This window comes from Corythoichthys intestinalis, chromosome 13 (assembly GCF_030265065.1).
Source record: "Corythoichthys intestinalis isolate RoL2023-P3 chromosome 13, ASM3026506v1, whole genome shotgun sequence".
Classification (NCBI taxonomy): domain Eukaryota; kingdom Metazoa; phylum Chordata; class Actinopteri; order Syngnathiformes; family Syngnathidae; genus Corythoichthys; species Corythoichthys intestinalis.
Window position 1 is genome coordinate 9,837,003 of NC_080407.1, and position 23,454 is coordinate 9,860,456.

Here is a 23,454-nt window from a genome sequence, read left to right on the forward strand (position 1 = left end):
CATACGGAGAGGAAGCAAAGGGAGGCGGTCGCCTGCTGGAAAAACATCACGGATGCACACACACGCCCTCAGATGTGTGCTGAGTGCAGGAATCACAAACATAGCGACACACAAGAGGGCGAGCGTGACGCCAGCACCTTCTCGTTCTGTCTGTGACACACGCACGCACGCACACGCGCCGTCGCTCTCTCCAGCTCACACATTTCAGATGCTCGCCAGCCAGCAAGGAGGACGCTGCCGGACGTGTCATTCAAACAAGGACCGGATGAAAAGACGAGGATTAAGCATCCCTCAATCCCTCCTTTCGTGCCCCCTCCTCCAAGTGCTCTCAGTACAATACGTCTCCATACATAAAGAAGGATTATTCTTCTTTTTGTCCTCAGTAGGATTCTCAGCGTATGGATCTATTTTGCTTATAGCCACTTCTTCCATTTTGGATTCTTTAGAAATAATGAAAAATGTAGGGATGCTTTTAGGAGGGATGTGTGAAAGGAGAGAACAGTGAAGCTGCTGAGCGTTGAAACATTTAGTCAAAAGGTGAGTGTTCATTTCATAATATAGCTCAAATGATGTCCCTTACTGCTATTAACATAAAATTGACTGAATGAATTGTTTGAAAATGAAAAAGTTTACATTGCATGTGATTTTTCTGTAGAATGTATCAACTGGACAGCTCTGTTACACTCAAAACAAGTTTACGGATTATTTTGTAATATGAGATGGACAAAAAATTATTACAGCCCAAGTTTAATACGATGACTTTTATCGATTTCCCACGCGCAGCATGAGTCAACCCTCATGCCACTAACGCAACAATGTCTAAATGTCACATACGTACTGTTTTACAGATAGTTAAAGTTGACAACCTTGTCCATTTGTCCCCGAGAAACATAAGTGTCAAATTGTGAAATGCGCGAATAAAAGTTATTTAAACAGCATTTCTATGATCTGCTCTTATGCATTTCATAGTTTTCACCTCTATCCATCAGGGTTGGGTTTAACTTGACCTTCACCTTTTGTCACCGACAAAGCATGTTTATGTCAAATGATCCTAACGCCGTGCCTGTATGTGTACGTTTGTTTGTTGGAACACGTGTGCATATTTTGGTTTTGCGTTCTTGTCAACACGCACGTGTGTGCATGTGTCAAGCTTATCGCCGTGTATTTAGGCGTCTGTGCATGTTAGTGTGTGTGTGTCGTCTCCTGGGTTGAAAAAGGCATTAAAAATTGATTTTGGGATGCTTGGCTGCACGTCTCTGCTTTTGTTAGCTGGCTGCACTGTTGCACAGGCAAAAACAAAGTTGCACCTAGGGCTGGGCAATATAAGGATGGATGTAAAAATTAGGATGGAAGCATTTTTTAAATTTCAAATATCACGATTCGTTAACTAACTGCAATTGACGGTGATATCATGCCACAAAATATAACATTTTGCAAGAATAAGCTGTGCTAGCACTGAGGCCAGACTTCTGACTTCAAACTAATCATGGCATTAACACCATGTTCTGATTTCTGCTGGAACAAGCAATTTTGGATTTTTGCTCTATTTTTGAGTGCACAATTTTAGGTCAAATGGGGCTGAAAACGCACTGGTGATTAAAAAGTATTAGTCATGCCATGTAGGCTTTAAATAAAAAGATGAAATACTGCTAAGAATGTGATCAACTTAAGGAAAGTATGAACACACACTCATCTTTTAAGTAGAACACACTGACATTATGCAAATTGTACATACTGTAAAGCACCGTAGATGGCGTATGTGACCTCGGGATAAATACTTTTTTGCATACTAGAATAAAGTGTAATGGCGTACCGCAAGCAACACGCCACTTCCGCTCATTAATATTCATGACATTAGCTACTGTTGCTAAGTAGGGACAGGCCACCGTTTGTCCCTAATAGGAAATGAATGGAAATCGTGTACGAAGGAGATGTTTACAGAGCTAAACCTACCATTTCTCTCCGAAAATGATGTGCCTGGTGCCAAATTGACTGGCAAAGATGTGGAAGAACATAAAAATGTTCAGTTAAACAGATGGCTTTAGTGTCGAAGGCTGAAAAAGATGAAAAAAACGAGCTGACCTAAGCATAGCTTTAGCTTTTTTATCGACGCGACTGACAATGACATTCTCCTGTTTCAGCGAGCTATCTTTTACCATCAGCCCTGTTTTTCTTATATATCCTTTGGTTGTCCTACATCTCTTACCGTTCTTGGGGGTAATTTAGTTAGCTTTGTGCAGCGATCGCAAATGCTACTCAGTGACAGTCAACGAACACTTTTTATTTTTTTCATTGATAACACATCTTAATCCGATAATTTATTTACACTTCCGCTTTACTAAAGTTGTTTTATATATATATATATATATATATATATATATATATATATATATATATATATATATATAACAGAAACTGTAACAGTGGCAGTCAGATACCATTGTAATTCTTTTCAGGTCATTCATTGTCAGACAGAAGCAGTACGGCACAACGTTACGCTAAAACAATAAGTTAAAAATATAAAAATGGCTTACCTCTTTGTCCACTGAAAGACCATGCCAACCCAACATAATGTTTACTGCATATGAAACGTGAATGGATTCGCCGAGCTGGTGTTAAAGTCCGCGCAAGTTGATTCGGTCTTCACATTTTTTCCTCCCGAGTTTTTGTTTTCCGGAAATGTATGAAGAAAACATCCTTCATGGTCATAATGTCTAGAGTCGTTTCTACAAGTTCCAAAAAAGCAATGTGTGATCGGCATGTTTGTTTTTGAAAGATTACCGTCGAAAAGTAGCACTAATTGCGTTGTGTCTATGCGAGGGCAGGTCTATATTGTCCCACTTCGGCTTTACTTCCGCTTTACGATGCGACGTCACGGTCTAAAAATAGCCTGTGTGCGGTACGCCATTGCATATTCACTCAGTGGGTGGCAATGGCGCTCTCATTTTCAGAATGTGCGCAGTATTTTTGCATGAAACGAGCACACAGCAAAGAAAGCTGGAGATATGAAGAGCTAAGACGAGGAAATATGATGAAGCGTATGTACCGTTTGGCTTTTAATAAAGTGGGAGACAAAGAAAGACCAGTATGTGTACTGTGTTGAAGGAATCTGACCTTCCAAACCGCCGGGATCGCGCCAGAACCAACGATCCGGACCAGCGAGACACCAACAATCCGGCCAGAAGGGCAAACTCCACGCATTCACCTTAGTCCCAACTAGGGCTGCAGCTATCGAATATTTTAGTAATCGAGTAATCGACTGAAAATTCTATCGATTAATCGAGTAATCGATTAAAGTAAAACAAATATATTTTTTAGTTGAAGAGCAATTATAAATATACATGAGAAAACAAGACATTTCATCTAATCTTGAACCATTTTCAGTCAATCATTGTCTTTATTTTTGATGTATATCTTTGAAAACAGCCAACATTTGCATCTCAAATGTAACTACAATTAAAAAAAGACTAATTCACTGCTTTCACTCAAAAAACCTTTAGATCTTAAAATGCCATTACACTTGATAACACACATCACTTAAAAGTTAGGATTTTTTTCCCACGTGTTTCAATTGAATTTCTATTTGTGTCAAGCCATTTTTAAGTTCTAGTTAAGTTTTAAGTGAGTCTAAACTGTAAGTCCTGATAGGATTTTGAGTTTTTGCAGTGTTCAAAATAAATGTATGATACAGGCTGTATTGGAGCACATTAGGGACCAGTGCTACTTGGTGTTTTATCTAGCAATGACTACTGAGCTAAAATTGATAGTTAGCATTATTTAGTTTTTATTTTACACTCTCATCACTCCACAACGCTATGTTATGTTAAAGCCTGTAACTAAGACAAGTTAGCCACGCATCGAAAGTGGTCATAATTAATAGAAACCTAGCCCTCCGCAGGGCTAACGTTACTTGAGCTAGTGACAGTAACGTTAATCTTATTTATTAGCGCTTAGCCCTCTTTATCAGCGCTTAGCGCTCTACTGCTTTAAGATGGCAGCTGTTTACTAACGCTGCCCAGACGCGGCCGAGTCTGTCATTTCGCATCTAGTTCAACATACATGTGATCTCTATGAGACTGATCAGACGCTACCTGCTGCCAACGTAGCATCGTGCGGGCTAGTATTTAGCAACGTCGGCGTCGTTTGTAGCTGCAGTAATTTTTTTTTTTTCCTTCTTCCGCTCCGCACGTGAGATTAGCGCGTTGTCCCGCATTAAAAGTAGTCCGAGCAAAACGTGATGCTTAGAGCTGTCAAAATAAACGATTACTCGAAGTGAATAAAATTACTCTGATCAGTTTTTAAATTCGAGTTCTTCGAGTTGCTCGAGTATTCGTTTCAGCTCTAGTCTCAACCCTTTGTACTGACTCCATTTTGAAAGGTTGAAAGAAGGCTCACCGAGAACAATTTGACAATTTATTCGCGTCGACAGCGATAAAAGAGAAAACTCGTTCCAAGGTCGCCATATAAGAAGTCAACAAAAGGTTCCTGAGAAAAATGACCACAATTAGATAAACATTCAGTCTTTTGAAGGCTCTCGCTGGGCTGGAAGTAGGGTGTGTTTGGGAGTTGTTTAAGATTATTGTCTGTTTGTGGATTGGACAGGAGGATTCGGGAGTTACTGTAGTCAGGGCAACGAGGGTTGTGGATTTTGCCACCTCAGTGTCAAAGGGGCTCTTGGAGTCTTGTCATTTGTGTTATCAGTTGGCTATCGGGCGTTGGTTTTCCTTGTGTCGGGACAGGGCGTCCCACCATTTGTTCTGGACTGTCCGGGAGAACTGATTGCGAGAGTTGGTGCGTCAATTTTGCTCATTTAGTTGAATGACGCACGAGCTTCCGTGATAAGAAGGCGCCGTTTATCTTTTATGCCCTATATTCTGCTTGTTTTCCTTAAACTATGGTATATGTGCTATTTATTTTATATTGGGTGTGTTAGAGTAATACAAACGGCCAAACAGTAAATACGAGAAACAATACTATTCCCTGATTGATTATATTAAGCGTGTTAGAATAATGCAAACAGTTAGACGGTGCCTACGAGAAAAGGCTCCTTCAGTGTCAAAAAATGTTTGCTACGGACAGCAGCAAGCCAAATCAATTAAGACGTCACTTAAAGACATTAGACGCCAATCACTCTGATAATCCACTTGATTTTTTTTTTACTCAGCGAAAATGTGCCAAATATTGCCAACAATTGTCCCGCTTTGTCAGTGTTACATCAGTAAACTAACGAGCACTGTTGGCATCACATAAAGTGGCAAACCAAGTTGCTCAGTGCAAAACAACTCCACACTAGTCATTTGAAAGTACAGAAGTTGAAGTCCATGCCCGTTTTTACTTGAAGTCAATCCACCAAGTACAATGGGAGATAATGTCATTTGGGTTTTATAGTTTTATTGCTCTCATGAAAAAACATTAAAACGCTCCCCGTGGACCATGTGGTTATGTCCATATTTCACGTCCTTTATCAAAACCGAAAGCACCACAAAAAATTACATATCCCAGGAGCCATTGTGAGGTCACGAAGGATGGACGTAATGTGAACACTTTTAATAAATTGGCGAGCGAGACGCCACCGAAGGAGACGGAGGCGGTGCTGAGTGCCATGCCAGAAAAAAATTGAACTGAAACACTTTTTTTTTCAATGTTACATTTGATTTTTCTTTTCACTATCAAGCGTTTCAATGTGTATATAGATGTCTGTGTTGCATGTACTGCATATGCTTTTGATAAGGTCATGAGTGCAATACCTAACCTCACAAGGAGATATCCTCCGAACCCTTTTTGTGTGAGATGAAATTAAAAAAAATCTGTATTTTTTTACACTATTTTGCACTGTTGGTCTACTGTATAGAACCTGTTTCGACCATAGTATGTGTAAAGGTCAAAAACATCTATGACCATACCTGCTGTTTGTGTTGAATTGTCAAATATACAATTCTGTCAGATAATGCTCAATTTCTCCCAGAAAATGATTGCAATTACAAATTCTTTGGTAGTAATATCTTCACTGATTTTGCATTCAATGAAAAAACACAAAAGAGAATGGGGGAAAAAAATTAAATCATTATAATTTTACACAAAACTCCAAAAATGGGAACCTATGGCACATAACAGTTGGTGGCAATAACTAAATCACACTTGCAGCCAGTTAAAATGGATTAAAGTTGACTCAACTCCTTTGTCCTTGTGTGTACCACATTGAGCATGGAGAAAAGAAGACCAAACAACTGTCTGAGGACTTGAGAAGCAAAATTGTGAGGAAGCAGGGGCAATCTCAAGGCAACAAGTCCATCCCCAAAGACCTGAATGTTCCCGTATCAATAAGTGTGAAGCCCATGGCACTGTGGCTAACCTCCCTAAATGTGGACGGAAAAGAAAAATTGACGTGATTTCCACAAAAGATTGTGTGGATGGTAGATAAAGAACCTCGACTAACATCCTAACAAGTTCAAGCTGTTCTGCAGTCCGAGGGTACAACAGCGTCAAACCGTACTATCCGTCGGCCTCTGAATGAAAAGGGACTCTATGGTAGGATACCCAAGAAGACCCCACTTCTGACCTAAAGACATAGAAAACTTAGCCAAAACTTACCTGAGAAAGCCAAAAACTTTTTGGAAAAATGTTCTATGGTCAGATGAGACAAAAGTAGAGGTTTTTGGGAAAAGGAATCAACATAGAGTTTACAGGAAAAAAATGAGACCTTGAAAGAAAAGAACACAGTCCCCACAGTCAAACATGGCGGCGTTTCCCTGATGTTTTGGGGTTGCTTTGCTGCCTCTGGCACTGGACTGCCGGATTGTGTGCATGGCATTTCGAATTCTGAAAACTACCAACAAATTTTGCAGCATAATGTAGGGCCCAGTGTGAGAAAAAGCTGGGTCTCCCTCAGAGGTCATGGGTCTTCCAGCAGGACAATGACCCAAAACACACTTCAAAAAGCACTAGAAAATGATTTGAGAGAAAGCACTGAAGACTTCTAAAGTGGCCAGACCTGAATCCCAAAGAACACCCGTGGAGAGATCTGAAAATGGCACCCTTCAAATCTCAGAGACCTGGAGCAGCTGGCCAAAGGAGAATGGTCTAAATCCCAGCAGAGCATTGTGAGAAACTCATTGATGGATACCCGAAGCGGCTGTTCGCAGTTATTTCGTCTAAAGGTTGTACTACCAAGTATTAGGCTGAGGGTGCCAATACTTTTGTCCGTCCCATTTTTTGAGTTTTGTGTAAAATGACAATGATTTTTTTTTTTTCTTTCTCTTTTGTGTTTATTCATTTAAAGCAAAACAAATGAAGGTATTACTCCGAAAGCATTTGTAATTGCAATCATATTCTGGGAGAAATTATCTGACAGAATTGCAGGAGTGCCAATACTTTATTCAGTCTTTTGAATGTTTATCCTAACAAGTTGAATAAATATTATTAAGCTTCAAAAGGGTTCGTCAAGCATGTTTGGTTGTCAATGGGACATCAATATTACAAAAAGATTTGGGGGATTTTTTTGTCTTTTTGGGTCCAAAATGTTGATCATAATTGGTCATTGAAGAAAACAACAGTTTGGACATTAAGGTTATGGTGTCCTAAAAAAAAAGGGAACCAACCAGGCCATTTTGAACACATTTTTCTTTGAAATAAAAAGGATAATTCAAAGGCATGCAAATTCGGACAAAATAGGCTCAGGTGTTAAAGAGTCAATAAAGTTATACTTTGTTGTAAATTGATCTATATTACTTTTTTTTCTTTAGTATTAAAAATGACACAATACTATGCAGAAGTGTACTTTTAATCATTTTATAGACAAATGAGACGATTCATATTAGCGGCAGAGAGTTTGGAAACGTTTACGTCTTCCTGGGGGGTGTAACTGAAAATAATTGAGAAACGCTGCTGTGAAGTCAGTGCATAAATCTGTCAATCAAGGTGTGGATAGGAAGTGGCATGAAAAGTGTGTACAGAGGAAAAAGGAGAGGATAGAAAAGAAGCCAAAGGTCGGAAAGGAAGCGTCATTCGATTCCCTCCTGCTTGGACGCCGACCGCTTTGACTGGCAGGTATTGACATGTGTGGGAGCGACAAGTGGTGCGGGTCAAATTGGTAAAAAAAGCTTTCTGAGAATAGCCACCGTGTCGCCAGCTTAATGGGAAGCCAAAAGGTTTATTAGGTTAAAGGGGATCTCGGGTTTATTTACAGTGGGGCAAATAAGTATTTAGTCAACCACTAATTGTGCAAGTTCTCCCACTTGAAAATATTAGAGAGGCCTGTAATTGTCAACATGGGTAAACCTCAAACATGAGAGACAGAATGTGGGAAAAAAAAACAGAAAATCACATTGTTTGATTTTTAAAGAATTTCTTTGCAAATCATGGTAGAAAATAAGTATTTGGTCAATACGAAAAGTTCATCTCAATACTTTGTTACGTACCCTTTGTTGGCAATAACGGAGGCCGAACGTTTTCTGTAACTCTTCACAAGCTTTTCACACACTGTTGCTGGTATTTTGCCCCATTCCCCCATGCAGATGTGATGTTTTGGGGCCGTCGTCGGGCAAGAAGGACTTTCAACTCCCTCCACAGATTTTCTATGGGGTTGAGATCTGGAGACTGGCTAGGCCACTCCAGGACCTTGAAATGCTTCGTACGAAGCCACTCCTTTGTTGCCCTGGCTGTGCGTTTGGGATCATTGTCATGCAGAAAGGCCCAGCCACGTCTCATCTTCAATGCCCTTGCTGATGGAAGGAGATTTTCACTCAAAATATCTACATACATGGCCCAATTCATTCTTTCCTTTACACAGATCAGTCGTCCTGGTCCCTTTGCAGAAAAACAGCCCCAAAGCATGATGTTTCCACCCCCATGCTTCACAGTGTGTATGGTGTTCTTCGGATGCAATTCAGTATTCTTTCCCCTCCAAACATGAGAACTTGTGTTTCTAACAAAAAGTTCTATTTTGGTTTCATCTGACCATAACACATTCCCCCAATCCTCTTATCGATCATCCAAATGCTCTCTAGCGAACCGCAGACGGGCCTGGACGTGTACTTTCTTCAGCAGGGGGACACGTCTGGCAGTGCAGCATTTGTAGCCTTTGTTACTGTGGTCCCAGCTCTCTGTAGGTCATTCACTAGGTCCCCCCTGTGTGGTTCTGGGATTTTTACTCACTGTTCTTGTTATCATTTTGACGCCACGGGGTGAGATTTTGCATGGAGCCCCAGATCGAAGGAGATTATGAATGGTCTTGTATGTCTTCCATTTTCTAATAATTGCTCCCACAGTTGATTTCTTTACACCAAGCATTTTACCTATTGCAGATTCAGTCTTCCCAGCCTGGTGCAGGTCTACAATTTTGTCTCTGGTGTCCTTCGACAGCTTTTTGGTCTTGGCCATAGTGGAGTTTGGAGTGTGACTGACTGAAGTTGTGGACAGGCGTCTTTTATACCGATAATGAGGTAAAACAGGTGCCATTAATACAGGTAACGAGTGGAGCCTCGTTAGACCTCTTTGACAGCCAGAAATCTTGCTTGTTTGTAGGTGACCAAATACTTATTTTCCACTCCAATTTGGAAATAAATTCTTTAAAAATCAAACAATGTGATTTTTTTTTTTTTTTCAACATTCTGTCTCTCATGGTTGAGGTTTACCCATGTTTACAAATACAGGCCTCTCTAATCTTTTCAAGTAGGAGAACTTGCACATTTGGTGGTTGACTAAATACTTATTTGCCCCACTGTAATAGGATGGCTTGTAGTTGATAAGATGAATTGTTTTCTTTGGAAAACACCTGTTTCAATTTACTCCTCCCAAAATTATAAGGTAAAAATTTTAAAGTAATTGGCTGTCATTGACACATCTAATTGGACGTCGATGACCATCAATGGCAGCAAACATAATGAAAACATGTAGGAAGGAGAAGGGGGGAAAAAGCGGGCTTGCTCGTTGGTTTCTTTACTTGTGAATTTTTAAACAGTGCTTGTGTGTGCTCGCGATTCAAAAAAGAACAAGTCAGATTTCCCACAGGAGAAAGAGGAGGAGCTCGGCTAATGTGACTTTTTAATCACATGCAGGGCCGTCTGCATATTGTTCTCACTCCAGAATAATAGCCAACGCTCCACTGAAGAGATAAAGTACAGCAATGTAAGATTGAGATTATGATTCAAACTTTAATTAGTGTTTGCACCAAGGATGTCCGCTCAGGTTCTTCAGACTTGCTCGCTTCTTGGTGATTGGTTGTCGAGCTAGTTTGCAACCCCTGCATGTCTGTCTTCCACTTCTGACCCGCCTCTCCGGTTAAATCCGCTCACATCTGATCATTTGACTGGGCTACTTAAAATGCAAATTCCCGTAATCACTCGACACGCATCCTCACGCAGACCTCGGTTCGTGCTAGCGAGTAGGAGAGAGGGGGGAAAACACGTCTAATTATTGCACTACAGTTTTATCTGATGAGTGCCGTTATTTCACACGCGGCTAATTGGCGTCGGATGACGCTTTGGCGAAAAGGGGGCGTCTCGTCGCGTCGCGCCAACGGTTTCAACGCTCAAATTGCAGGCTCGATGCGTTTGCGGCCTGCTGCTCAGATTGCAAAAGTTTATTTTCTATCCCTTGAACAGAACTTGATACGAGTTTTATAAATGTCATTTATGCAATTAATGCACATCTCCAATCGCTGTTTTGATTCATGTTCTTCTCCTGCTTACTTACTCCAGCTTTAACCGGAAAACCACACCCTACAGCGGTCGCCGGCCAATCAGAAGGCAAAAATGGAGGCAGATAAACATTTAGACTGTCACTGAGTGGGAACTAAACCCGAATGATATTTTATTTGAATCCAAATTTAACTTAACCGGATGAAGCCAGTACTTAAAGTGAGATGTGCCCATTAAATGAAAACCCTGTACAAGGAGTATAAATACTTTAGTGCTGCAACGATTAATCGATTAACTCGAGTATTCGATTAGACAAAAAAAAATTTCAATTTCAATTTTGCTGCTTCGAGTACTCGTTTAATTAAAGTGGCGTTGTAATGATTTGTTTTGAAAGTGTTTGTATTTAGTTTTATTGATTTGAGTGGATACACTGTCCTGTATTTTGCCTCATTTCACATGGCTGAATCCAGCTGCTCCCTGTTAAGACCAACATAAGCTAAGTTTTTGTTAGAGCTAATGTTTTTTTTAGGCATTCGTAATTAAGTTTATCGGTATATTGTTTTTTTGTTAAGAGCATTGTAAAAAAAATTTTAATGTAAGTTAGCAAATTGTTCTTTTGTTGTACAAAGATCCTCATCTATTCATTTTTTGGTAACGCTTTACAATAACGGTCCCTGAATTAACATTAGTTAATGCATTTTTAGACAATAACTCATGTTTAAGTAACATGACAATAATTCATTTAATCCGTTATCTGACATTTATTAATACATTAATTAACATGAGTTAACGCAGTAAGTTAATGCATTAGTTAATGCATTTTAAGACGATAACTAATGTTTAAGTAACATTACACTAATTCATATAATCCCTTATTTAACATTTAGTAATATATGAATTAACATTAGTTAATGCATAACCAGACAGTAACTAATATTTTGGTAAAATTAAAAAAAAAAGGCCTATATAGGGCTAGGGTTTGTTAACTTAAGCATTTATAACTTAAGCAAACCTAACCTTAAGCTAACCATACTTAAGCTAACCTAACCTTAAGTATGGTATTATTTCATGTGAACGTACCTCATAAGGATTACCTAACCTTAATTAACCATGACTGAATAATTTTTGGACCCTTATTGTAAAGTGTAGCACATGTGCCCCTTAACTAAGAGATTATAAATGCTTAAGTTAACAAACCCTAACCCTAAACTCTAACCCTATATTGGCCTATGTTTTTTTCTTTTTTTTAATTTTACCAAACCACTAGTTACTGTCTAGTTATGCATTAACTAATGCATTAACTCATGTTAATTGATATATTAATAACTGTTAGATGAGCAATATATTAATTATTGTAAAGGTTCTTAAACATTAGTTATTGCCTAAAAATGCATTAACTAATGTTAATTAAGGGACCCTTATTGTAAAGTGCTACCCATTTTTTTAGTACAGTTTGAGGCTCAGCTCAGGTGTTTCAATTTTTCATGTTCCTTATCCGATTATTCGAACTAACTAGATCATCGATTATTCGACTACTAAAATAATCGATAGCTGCAGCCCTAAAATACTTCATGCTGTATATTTCTACACTTGCTATGTGTGACTTGATTACTGAGTAACATGGATGTTTTCTTTTTGTTTGTCCAGCTTTCTGCAGTCGCCACCCTTGTGGAGGCCGCAGGCATGGCCGCTTGACGCCTCCCGAGGAAGTCGCGCGTCATGCTCCCCCACGGCCACTCCCCAGGGGGCGTCAGGCCGCCCTCGTTCGGACCCGGTGAGTGGAAGCAACTCAACGCTCCCGTTCTCACTCCGATTGATCCCATCTATTATACGCCTGACAATATATAGAACAGTCTGTTTTGACAGCTGGTAATATTAGCACACCCGGCATACTTGCACATGTGCGTACACCAAGGATAAGGGCAGTGAACACGCAGCGGCCATGAGCCTTTCATGAAATGCCACATTACTTCACAGTATGCATGAGTCTCTAGATGCCAAACAGCAGGGAGAAAACAGCCGAAAGGTTGTTTCTCATTTGAGTATTTCGCCACAATTTGATCCAATATGACAAAATAAACAAGTTCTTCTCATTTACTGAGCTTGTCCTCACAGTCATTTAATAGCATTTCACATCTCTGCAATGATCCTTTCCTCATGTCAAACTATTACAGTGGTATGAAAAAAGTATCTGAACCTTTTGCAATTTCTCACATTTCTGCATCAAATCACCTACAAATGTGATCCGATCTTTGTCAAAATCACACAGATGAAAATACAGTGTCTGCTTTAACTAATACCACCCAAACACTTATAGGTTTTCATATGTTAATGAGCATAGCATGCAAACAATGACATTAGGGGGAAAAATAAGTCAGTGGACCCTCTGCCAACTCTTGTAATCAGTTCTGCAAGGACAAAGAGCAGCGCGCTTTGTCCTAAAACAAGTAGCCCGGATAACAAAGTTGATAGCGGGCGCTGGGGATGTCAAGACCAGCGTCGGTCACTGTGGCAACCACATCTCATCTACGGACGAACCTAACCGCCCAAAACCGGCCACAGAGGGATGGTCCCGAAACAACACTCAGCCACACCTTTGGCCCGGCCTACTCCACCACGGACTTAAAAAACACTGGACACTGAGATAACACAGATTTTGCTGATTGGAAACATTTTCTATGTAGCCTTGTTTTGGATCCAGACTTGTTCCTCCGTCGTCTGGTTTTGCCTTGTTTTTGACCACTGTCGGCGAATAAATTGTCAACATGTTTTCGGTGAGCCTTCTTCAAACTTCTGGAACATGGAGTCAGTACAAAGGGTTAACACAAGAGGTGAACGCGCGGAATTTCCACCTTCCCGGTTGGCGCACGGAAGCGGTATGCAGCGGAGCACCATTTCTGTTCGGCTGTCGCCGTTTCTGTGCGGCTTGGCCGGGGGGGCGAATTCCAACATGTGCAACATGGCTCGGTCAAAAGAGCTGTCTGAAGACCTGCGATCAAGGATTTTTGATTTGTATAATGCTGGGAAAGGATACAAAACCATCTCCAAAAGTCTGGATATTCATCAATCGACAGTCAGAGAAGTTGTCTACAAATGGAGAGAGTTTGGCACTTTTGGGTCTCTCCCAAGGAGTGTCTGTCCACCAAATATGATGAAGCTAAAAAGAGGATGGATGCCTCAACAAGACAATGATCCAAAACACAGACGTAAATCAACTTCAGAATGATTTCAGAAGAACAAAACACACGTTCTTGATGCCAGACATCCATGGTATCTGACTGAACTACAGCAATTTTGTAGAGAAGAATTGGTCTTGATCGACGTGCAAGACTGATCTGCAGCTACAGGAAGCATCTGGTTGAAGTTATGGCTGCCAAAGGGGGTGGGGCACAAAATATTAAATGTGATCGTTCACTAACTTATTTTCCCCCTTCTGTCATTGTTTGCATAATACCCTCATTAAAATATGAAAACCTATCAATGTTTGGGTGGTTTTAGTTAAAGCAGACACTGTTTTTACATCTGTGTGATTTTGACAAAGATCAGATCACATTTGATATTGATTTTATGCAGAAATGTAAGAAATTCCAAAAGGTTCAGATACTTTTTCATACCACTGTACTATATACTAAAATAATTGCACAGAACCTATTCTGGTGAGACTTCATCAGAATAATCTGCCAAAAAGTCAAGTTGTATTACATTAAAATCATTGTAAGAACCTTTAAGACTGAGTGTCTCTACCATGCAATTAAGTCACTGGCAGCAAGACAGCAACACTGAGATTATTGCTCTGCCAAACCCTCGCTCTGCCTCAATTCAATATCCTTTATTGGCGCGTACGGATTCGATCTCGTCTTTGACTCTGCGAAAATCCGGCAAATGAGCTCCGCTTGGGATTCGCTTACACAATCGCTGGTGGAGCCGCCGAATAGGAAACCTTCGAGCATCGTCTAATCAAAGAGCCGAGCGGGCTGATATGTTCAATTACTCTCGTGCTGAGTGTTCCCATCATCGAGGAAGGTGTTCTTCCAACTATTAAGTCAAGAGGCATGTGCACAGCTTATTTGGAAGTTGGTAAAATGAGGAATAATTTGTGACAAGCTGAATTTTGACAGGATTCTAATCCATTCGCCTGTCAGATAGTGCAGCCGAAACCTATCCACCTTGTTGTTTGTGAGTGTGTGCAGCCATGACACGTATGTGTTTGTTTGTGAGTAAGCGATTATTCCTAAGGTCTGGCGAGAGACAATGCGGGTTAAACGGCGGGGCTTTCGGCACGAGCCGCTAACTCGTCTCACGGCGCCTCGTCTTCAACATCGATGGACGGCACCTCGGTTGCTAGGGCAACACGGCGTTACCGTGTCACAGTTGAAATAATGTGGCGGAGCAGCTGGGGCCTTAATAGTAGTTTATATGCATACGTGTGCCACTTCGTGTTTTCTATCTTTCAAGCTAAGCCCTTGGCGTGAAGGGAAAAAGAAGCAAGTAGGAGAAATACCGCGCATACACATTGCCTGCTGGCTGTCGTCCATATGCTGAATAAATGATGCTTCACTTTGCGCGGAAGATCAGACATGTATCAGCCTTTGAGAAATTACGCAGGCACTGCAGCTTAAGAATAAAATGACAAAACAGTGCGCAATAAAAATATTTTCCCTGATGTCAACATATCTCATCTGTGAGCGGGAAGTCAACCATACAGTGGAGCAAACAAGTATTTAGTCAAGCACCAATTGTGCAAGTTCTCCTACTTGAAAAGATTAGAAAGGCCTGTAATTGTCGACATGGGTAAACCTCAACCATTAGAGACAGAATGGGGGGGAAAGAACTGAAAATCACATTGTTTGATTTTTGAAGAATTTATTTCCAAATTAAAGTGGAAATAGGTGTTTGGTCACCTACAAACAAGCAAGATTTCTGGCGGTCAAAGAGGTCTAACTTCTTCTAACGAGGCTCCACTCGTTACCTGTATTAATGGCACCTGTGTTAACTTTATTGGTATAAGACACCTGTCCACAACTTCAGTCAGTTACACTCCAAACTCCACTATGGCCAACACCAAAGAGCTGTCAAAGGACACCAGAGACAAAATTGTAGACCTGCACCAGGCCGGGAAGACTGAATCTGCAATTGGTAAAACGCTTGGTGTAAAGAAATCAACTGTGGGAGCAATTATTAGAAAATGGAAGACATACAAGACCACTGATAATCTCCCTCGATCTGGGGCTCCATGCAAAATCTCACCCCGTGGCGTCAAAATGATAACAAGGATGGTGAGCAAAAATCCAAGAACCACACGGGGGGACCTAGTGAATGACCTACAGAGAGCTGGGACCACAGTAACAAAGGCTACTATCAGTAACACAATGCGCCACCAGGGACTCAAATCCTGCACTGCCAGACGTGTCCCCCTGCTGAAGCCAGTACACGTCCAGGCCCATCTGTGGTTCGCCAGAGAGCATTTGGATGATCCAGAAGAGGACTGGGAGAATGTGTTATGGTCATATGAAACCAAAATAGAATTTTTTGATACAAACACAGGTTATCGTGTTTGGAGGACAAAGAATACTAAATTACATCCGAAGAACACCATACCCACTGTGAAGCATGGGGATGGAAACATCATGCTTTGGGGCTGTTCTTCTGCAAAGGGACCAGAATGATTGATCTGTGTAAAGGAAAGAATAAATGGGGCCATGTATGGAGAGATTTTGAGTGAAAATCTCCTTCCATCAGCAAGGGCATCGAAGATGAGACATGGCTGGGTCTTTCAGCATGACAATGATCCCAAACACACAGCCAGGGCAACAAAGGATTGGCTTCGTATGAAGCATTTCAAGGTCCTGGAGTCGCCTAGCCGGTCTCCAGATGTCAACCCCATAGAAAATCTGTGGAGGGAGCTGAAAGTCCGTGTTGCCCAACGGCAGCCCCAAAACATCACTGCTCTAGAGGAGATCTGCATGGAGGAATGGGCCAAAATACCAGCAACAGTGTGTGAATTACAGGCCTCTCTAATATTTTCATGTGGGAGAACTTGCACAATTAGTGGTTGACTAAATACTTCTTTGCCCCACTGTATGAATTTGTCTGGAAAACCTATCGTTGACGAAAATGGCCTCTACTCGTCATTCCGTTTAGTTTAAAAGTGATGTAGAACGCGCGCGGGTCGTAAATTGCGACCTGCAGCAGCGCCGACAAGGAGCTTGTGACCACCTGTCTGATCTTTCACCCCATCTACATTTGATTTATAATCAATGAGATCACCTAAAATGGTGATGATACACAAATGATGTAAGGCTGAAGCAAAGACAGTGGGTTAAATTGAAAAAAATATGCGTTAAATCACACATCGCTGGAGCTGAAGTCTTTCCAAGCGTCCAATCAAAACCGTGTTTGTCAAGTGGCGGGATGTTTACGACGCCAGACGGCCCCGCGAGTAAATGAAGGAGTTAAGATAAGAGCTGAGACAGCTGGCGGAGCTCGTAATCAGATCGCCATCGGAAAACAGCTCGCCCACGGGTAACGTGGGACCGGGTGACATCACGGACGGGTCCGGTGTCACCCAGAGGCTCCCGTGGGATATTACATGTCAGACAGCTGCGTTGTCAAGGAAAACATTCCGCTGTTGACGACACAATTTGATACCAGAAAGTAGACTTTAGCATAATATCATTAGATGGAGCGTTGTGGGATTTTGGCTCAAACGCCCAAAATGATACAAGAGTCTGCCAATTTAGTTCCCTATCAACAGCGTTTCATCCATAGCTAATGCTTTGACGATTTAAACATCTCACAAAATATTAAAATGTACTTATTCCACATGGCCGCCGGGGCTATAAGCCTAAGGAAAGGCCCCTTCAAATCAAAGCAGAGGATTTGCAGAAGCTAAAATAAGCCAAAACAACCAACACCACCACCTCCTCCTTTTCCTCCTCCATGAGAGCGGCTCAAACCTCTCATAAATGTTGAAAGTTAGGGCGGGAGAGTGGGAGGGAACGACACGAGGAGAAAAGGCGAGGGATAGATGGATGTTGCAGAAAAATACCCCTTGCAAAGACACCATTTGTCGTCAATTTGACGTTACATTGTGAGGAACCGACTCAAACGGAAACATCCCCAGCTCGGTTCCGCCGCTTCTACATTGCGTAACGACGCTCCTATACCTTTGAGCTCAACTGTCAGCTTAAATCTCCTGCAACGGCTCTAACCTGCGACAGCAAATTCAAAGCTACTGCACGGTAGAAATCCTTCTAAGATTCCTACTGAAGGATTTCAACAAAACCTCTAATCTCTCCTGTCGTCCTTTTGCAAAACCGAGCGAGTCCCCTTTTTCGGAAAATTTGACTCACATTCTGCATGGTTACGGTTCACGGTCAGGTTATGTCTGCCGGCCCGCAAAAGCTCGCGTGAGGGAGAGATGCTACCATATCTCCAGACTCTGATCTATCATGTATGACGAGTGCGCATTGAAAGGGAATGCTGAGAGCGAGAGAGAAAACATTATGAAGCAGATGAAGGTGGCAGATGGAAAATGCATTGAAGAGCAAGATTCTTTTTTCTAAATTTGAGGAAACAGATTGGAGAAGACTGTTTGCTATCCTTGTTCCAAAAAGAAAACCCATCATTGTTTACTGTCAAGCCCATTAAACACCTTTTAGATGAACTAAAACAGAGATAATGAGCCATAAAGTTGCAACTATTTTAGGCTAAACCTCCACACTTTGCCCGTACAACGTCCAAACAAATGACTGATGCAACAGATAAATTCTGCCATCGGGCAGTTAAAAAGTGCAACGTCTGTGTCTGAAGTCGCTTTCTTGATATCTCACTTTGTCAGCACTCGACACTCGCGCCGGCATATGCAGCTAATACACATACGCAGAGAGCAAACATTGGCTGATAAGACACAGGATTCAAAGAAAGGCAGTCCGGGGTAAACAAGTCATTGAGAGAGCGCAGACTGAAATGATGGCCAATGAGAAGGATAAAGGGAAAGAATGTCTGGGCTGAATGAAATGAAGAAATAGGCAAAAGGAATAAATGGGTTGAGCTGATAGCTGCAGGTGAGGTGAATTGAGGTAAATGTGAATCCAAATCCACTGTTGTGTAAAACCAATCTTATTCCTTTTCTGCCTCTCTCCCACAGTCTTCCTCTGCCTGCTGGTGGCGCTGTTCCAGCCAGTCCATCTGTGCCCTCCCCCTTGTCTCTGCTCCTCTGACGGCATGCTGGTGGACTGCGGGGGCCGCGCCCTCACCTCCCTGCCTCCCTTGCACCTCCTCCCTGCAGGGAGTCGCTCCCTCCTGCTGGCCAACAACAAGCTAGCCTCGCTGGGAGCGTCGGCCTTCGCTAACCTCTCCTCTCTGGAGGTCGGTGCAACCCACCTTGTTGTTACTTTCCTCGAGGACCTCGAAGTCAAGCGAAGTTGACATTTGAATATTTGCACAGCTCTTCATTAGCATATGGTGCGCTCTGGCAAGTTGGTGTTGACACAACAGAAAAATGATGCTCATTTTTATTGTAAACGTTACACTCAAGCAATAAAAATGTTTCTAATGGCGTCTATATTTTTCAACTGAATCGATGCACTCTAATAAAATGTAACAATCGTTCAGGAGGAGTGAGCTATTACTTGCCGCCATACAAACCTGTATGGATTGCAGGATATTTTTGCAAGGAAATTACTGGCATCATCTGACAAATGTTGTTGTGTCATGTTGTGCTGCAGGAGCTGGATCTTTCCAACAACTACCTCGACAATTTACCGGCTGGATTATTCCGGGACATGAGCAATCTGACCAAACTGAGTTTGCACAACAACTCTCTGACAGCAATGGATAGAGATCTCTTCCAGGTGAGCATGACACACCACCCAAAATAGACCAGATGACCGATCTATAGATGAGTGTGACTTGACTTGGCACAGAAGACGCTACTATCAATCAAATGTTGACATCACCGGAAGGGACAATCATTGATCAGAGTCCTGACTGCCAAAGTAAATCTGCTGGTCCTGCTGTTTTTACAGGGTTTGGGGGGTCTCCAGAGTCTGGACCTTTCGGTCAATGGCTTGGCATCTGTTCCATTGGGGCTTTTGGATGAGCCAAAGGGTCTAAGGTAAACAACATCTGCGCAAACACGCAGTCGTCAGCTCCTGTTTATTCATTCCAAAATGCCCCGATATAGGTGGCTGTCCCTGACTGGTAACAGGCTTGTCGGTTTGGAGAGGGCGGCGTTTGAGCCCCTGGCCCATCTCCAACACCTGGAACTGGGGCACAACCCTTGGGAATGTGATTGCAACCTGCGGGAGTTTAAACACTGGATGGAGTGGCTATTGTACCGAGGTGAGAGTCTGATTTCTGTCACGCCAGCTCCGAGCAGGGAGCTTGTGATTGGTGGCAATGAGGCGAAAGGAAATCATCGGCGTGTGAATGCGCATCTCGTTCCCGCCCGCCCCGGACCGTGTTGTCCGTGTCGGCGCGGCGCATAAGCACAGCTGCTGCGCGCACTCTCCTCATGTGTGAAAATCTGCATTCACCTCAGCGCCCCAGGCCTCGGCTGCCCCGCTAATGAAGCAACATCTCCTCTCCGCTCCATTATCCTCGCCGCTCTGCTCTGCTCTCGGTGCGGTCATCTCGCAGCGTTTGAAATGGGGCATCTCGAGATTGAGAGCCAAAGCTTGGCAGCAGTTGCCTTGAAGGGCAGATGATTTGTGCTGCCAAAACAAAGCGCGACGGATATCTATGCAATCTGTTTGCAACCACTTCAACACATCCTGCTGAGATGTTTGCTGACAGAAATTCATCTTTTGTGATGTTTATTATACAACCTCTTCATACTGTTTTCAAAATTGATTGAAGGTTTAGTGCCGTCCATGAAACGTGAAGTCATTTGAACATTTAACTCAGTCAATCTTTCATGAACCAATAGAGTGAGCCCGCGTTCCATACTTTGAGAAACTCTGCTCTAGATTGTTAGCTCGCCATGGGAATTAGGCACTCAGACTCTTATCGCAAACAAAAGCGGTGCTGCTAAAACAAGCGTGCAGTCTCCTGAATTATAGAAGTCTCTAAGTTGAGGCTATCTCCAACTACGTGTCGAGGGTACAGGCAAACTGTATGAGTTTAGTGATGTATGACTCATTCCGGTGTTGGTATAGCACCCCCCCCTTCGGATTCACTCGCTGTCGTATCCTCTTACTCTCAATTATAGGGCTTCACAAGCACGAGGTGTTTCCTGAATGACCCCCCGTCTCGTCCTCCTGTCTCCTTTAGGTGGAACGGTGGATGCGATGGAGTGCACGCTACCCAAAGATCTGCGAGGGCGAGACATCCGCGGCGTTCCCGTGGAAATGTTCAACTACTGCCTCCAGCTGGAGGACGAGAACGGCGGAGGAGGAGGAGGCGACGGACCCCGAGGAGGTCCTCCCTGCAGCAGGGGCGCTGTTAACCCCAGCGGGGCGCCGCCAGTTTCTGTTGGCGATGACGCCTCTTCAAACACGGGAGGAGGAGGCGAGGCGCCGGCGGATTGCGTGCGTGCCCGCTACCGCCCGGTGAGCGTGCGGCGCGCCATCGGCACGGTGGTGATCGCCGGCGTGGTGTGTGGCATCGTCTGTATCATGATGGTGGCCGCCGCCGCTTACGGCTGCATCTACGCCTCGCTGATGGCCAAATACCAGAGAGAGCTGAAGAAAAGGCAGCCGCTCATGGGAGACGGCGAGGCGGACGCGGACGATCGGGAAGAGAAACAGATCTCCTCGGTGGCGTAGAGGAGCCACGGACCAGGGGGTTCGGCAAAAGGGCTCAAAGAGGAGAACGGATTTGAAAAAGAAAGCAATGAGCACCACCTTAACTCTCCAATCCTCAACAATCCGTCTCCTTTTACTTCTTTCAAAGCCTTTCTCCCTGCATTTGCGTATTTTGTATCCCTTCATCTAGCCAACTAACCACTTACTGATACTGTCGCCTGCTTTACTTCGCACCAGAGAGAACAAGAAGATTCCATCTCATTTGCAACGTATCGAGTCACCGGAGAGTGGAATTTTCAGGGACTCTCGAGTGTGCTCTTGATTGGACCAATCTTCACATGATATGCCCTCGAAAACCAGCTTCTCTCTGGTCCGTCTCAGGACAGTCACAAAATGGTGTCCATGTCCACGCATGAGAAGGTCTCTTGAAATATATCAAAGGACTTCAGAACTTTCTAGCACTTTATAGCTCAAATCAAACACCCGTCATAGGTCCCCTTTCCTCCCCTTCTTTAAGAAACAATGTTTCCCTGAGGGATTAGAGCTAACAAGGGATTAAACTAAAAGATGCTGCTATTTCTCCCACTCTTTGCCATCCCTTTATCTCTCCACCCATCTTCCCATCCCGTTGCTATAAATGGAAAGTCCTCCTTCCCACTTGGTTTCTCTCCTCACATCCGTCGGTAATACACGATGAAGGTTGCATCAGCGCGATTCGAAAATGCCAAAGCCACAGAGAATTAGATTTGCATTTCGGCTGAGTAAAAAAAAAAAAAAAAAAAAAACTTTCACTGCATATTGCTCTTTTGAAAATTATTTCCTTGTAGTGTAAATTGGCTTCAAAGCAACTTATAATAACTGTGTCGAGAATGGCGACCCTCCCAAAAATGATATGGATTCACAATGTTTATTATTTTGTTGTGTTTATAACGCTTGTATGTTTTGTTTGGGGCGTCACTGTAATGTTTGTTCATTGGTCGTGTTCATGAGTCAAGTTGGACCTACTTGTAAAATAGTGTAAAAGTCATATCAAAACGACATTAAAGTAAGGCTGAACTCTGTCAAAGTCGGTAGCTAAGTAGCATCTTAGCCAGCTGAATCCTCGTTCTTATAACCTGTGTGTGTGTACAGAATAATAAAATATAGTTTGTTACTTTCAACATAATGACAGAGGGCCTCGAAGATTATACTTGCCCACGTTCAGTGGTGTGTTGTGCGACATGACGATGATTGTGTTTTAGGCAATGACGATAAAGAAGCATTTCCTGGTACATATGCATTGACTGAAATAAAAACATATCACACTCCAATACCAGGCTCGAACAGAGCGTCGCCGTTCCAGTTTCCGGTTTGTTTAAGCACCCAAACACGTTTTTTTTTAGCAGGGGGTCAAATAAATTGGAGTAAACAAACACACAGGGTCAAAGCACAGAATGAATCCGTGGCCGTGGCGGGCTCCTCTGTCTGCGTACTAATCCTTATCTTGTTCTTTACGCCTCAATCCCTTCCAACACTTTTTTTTTCTTCCCTTTCTCATCAGCTCTGTCCTTCTCATCTCCTCTCGTGCTTATCTGGTGTCCATTTATCTTCCTGACACATCTTTTCTCATCATTTGGAGTGTTTTTCACCTTGCTTTTTATCCCACCCCTGTCCACTTTTTTGTCCGCATCCCTCTTTGTCCTCCGTTCATTTACAATGACTTACCTTCATTCTTCTCGTTTCTAGCTGACAAGTGAATGATCATGTTTCAATGCAATCGACTCTCCCAATAGCGTACCGCACGTAACACGTCACCTTTGCTCATTAATATTCATGACGTTAGCAACTGTTGCTAGGGGGGGTCAAATTTGCGTTTGTCCCTCATGTTAGATGCATGTACCGTAATTTCTGGACTATAAGGCGCACCTGACTATAAGCCGCCACCCACCAAATTTGACACGAAAACGGCTTTCGTTCATAGATAAGCCGCTCTGGACAATAAACCGCAGCTGTCCTCACTGTATTATGGGATATTTACTCCAAAAGATATGAACCGGTAACACTTTATTTGACAGCGGAATCATAAGACT

The 23,454-nt window shown here is 42.6% G+C and overlaps 2 protein-coding genes across 6 annotated transcripts in view; one reads left to right on the forward strand and one right to left on the reverse strand.

The window, feature by feature from the left end:
* Positions 1 to 23,454, reverse strand: part of cacna2d4a (calcium channel, voltage-dependent, alpha 2/delta subunit 4a) — a 100,992-nt gene that overhangs the window by 42,940 nt on the left and 34,598 nt on the right. The window lies entirely within an intron of this gene.
* Positions 12 to 22,170, forward strand: lrtm2a (leucine-rich repeats and transmembrane domains 2a). The gene is made up of 7 exons (XM_057856139.1): positions 12 to 537; positions 12,285 to 12,411; positions 18,787 to 19,007; positions 19,367 to 19,492; positions 19,667 to 19,755; positions 19,825 to 19,982; positions 20,913 to 22,170. The coding sequence occupies exons 2-7, from the start codon at positions 12,357 to 12,359 to the stop codon at positions 21,404 to 21,406; spliced, it is 1,143 nt and encodes a 380-aa protein (XP_057712122.1). The 5' UTR covers positions 12 to 537; positions 12,285 to 12,356; the 3' UTR covers positions 21,407 to 22,170.

What these genes read in the sequence shown, in the direction of transcription:
- lrtm2a (XM_057856139.1), top strand. Translation starts at nt 12,357, where the DNA reads ATGCTCCCCCACGGCCACTCCCCAGGGGGCGTCAGGCCGCCCTCGTTC. An exon ending in GCCGCCCTCGTTCGGACCCG is followed by an intron (nt 12,412 to 18,786) that starts GTGAGTGGAAGC and finishes TCTCTCCCACAG; the next exon opens with TCTTCCTCTGCCTGCTGGTG. An exon ending in TGGATAGAGATCTCTTCCAG is followed by an intron (nt 19,493 to 19,666) that starts GTGAGCATGACA and finishes CTGTTTTTACAG; the next exon opens with GGTTTGGGGGGTCTCCAGAG.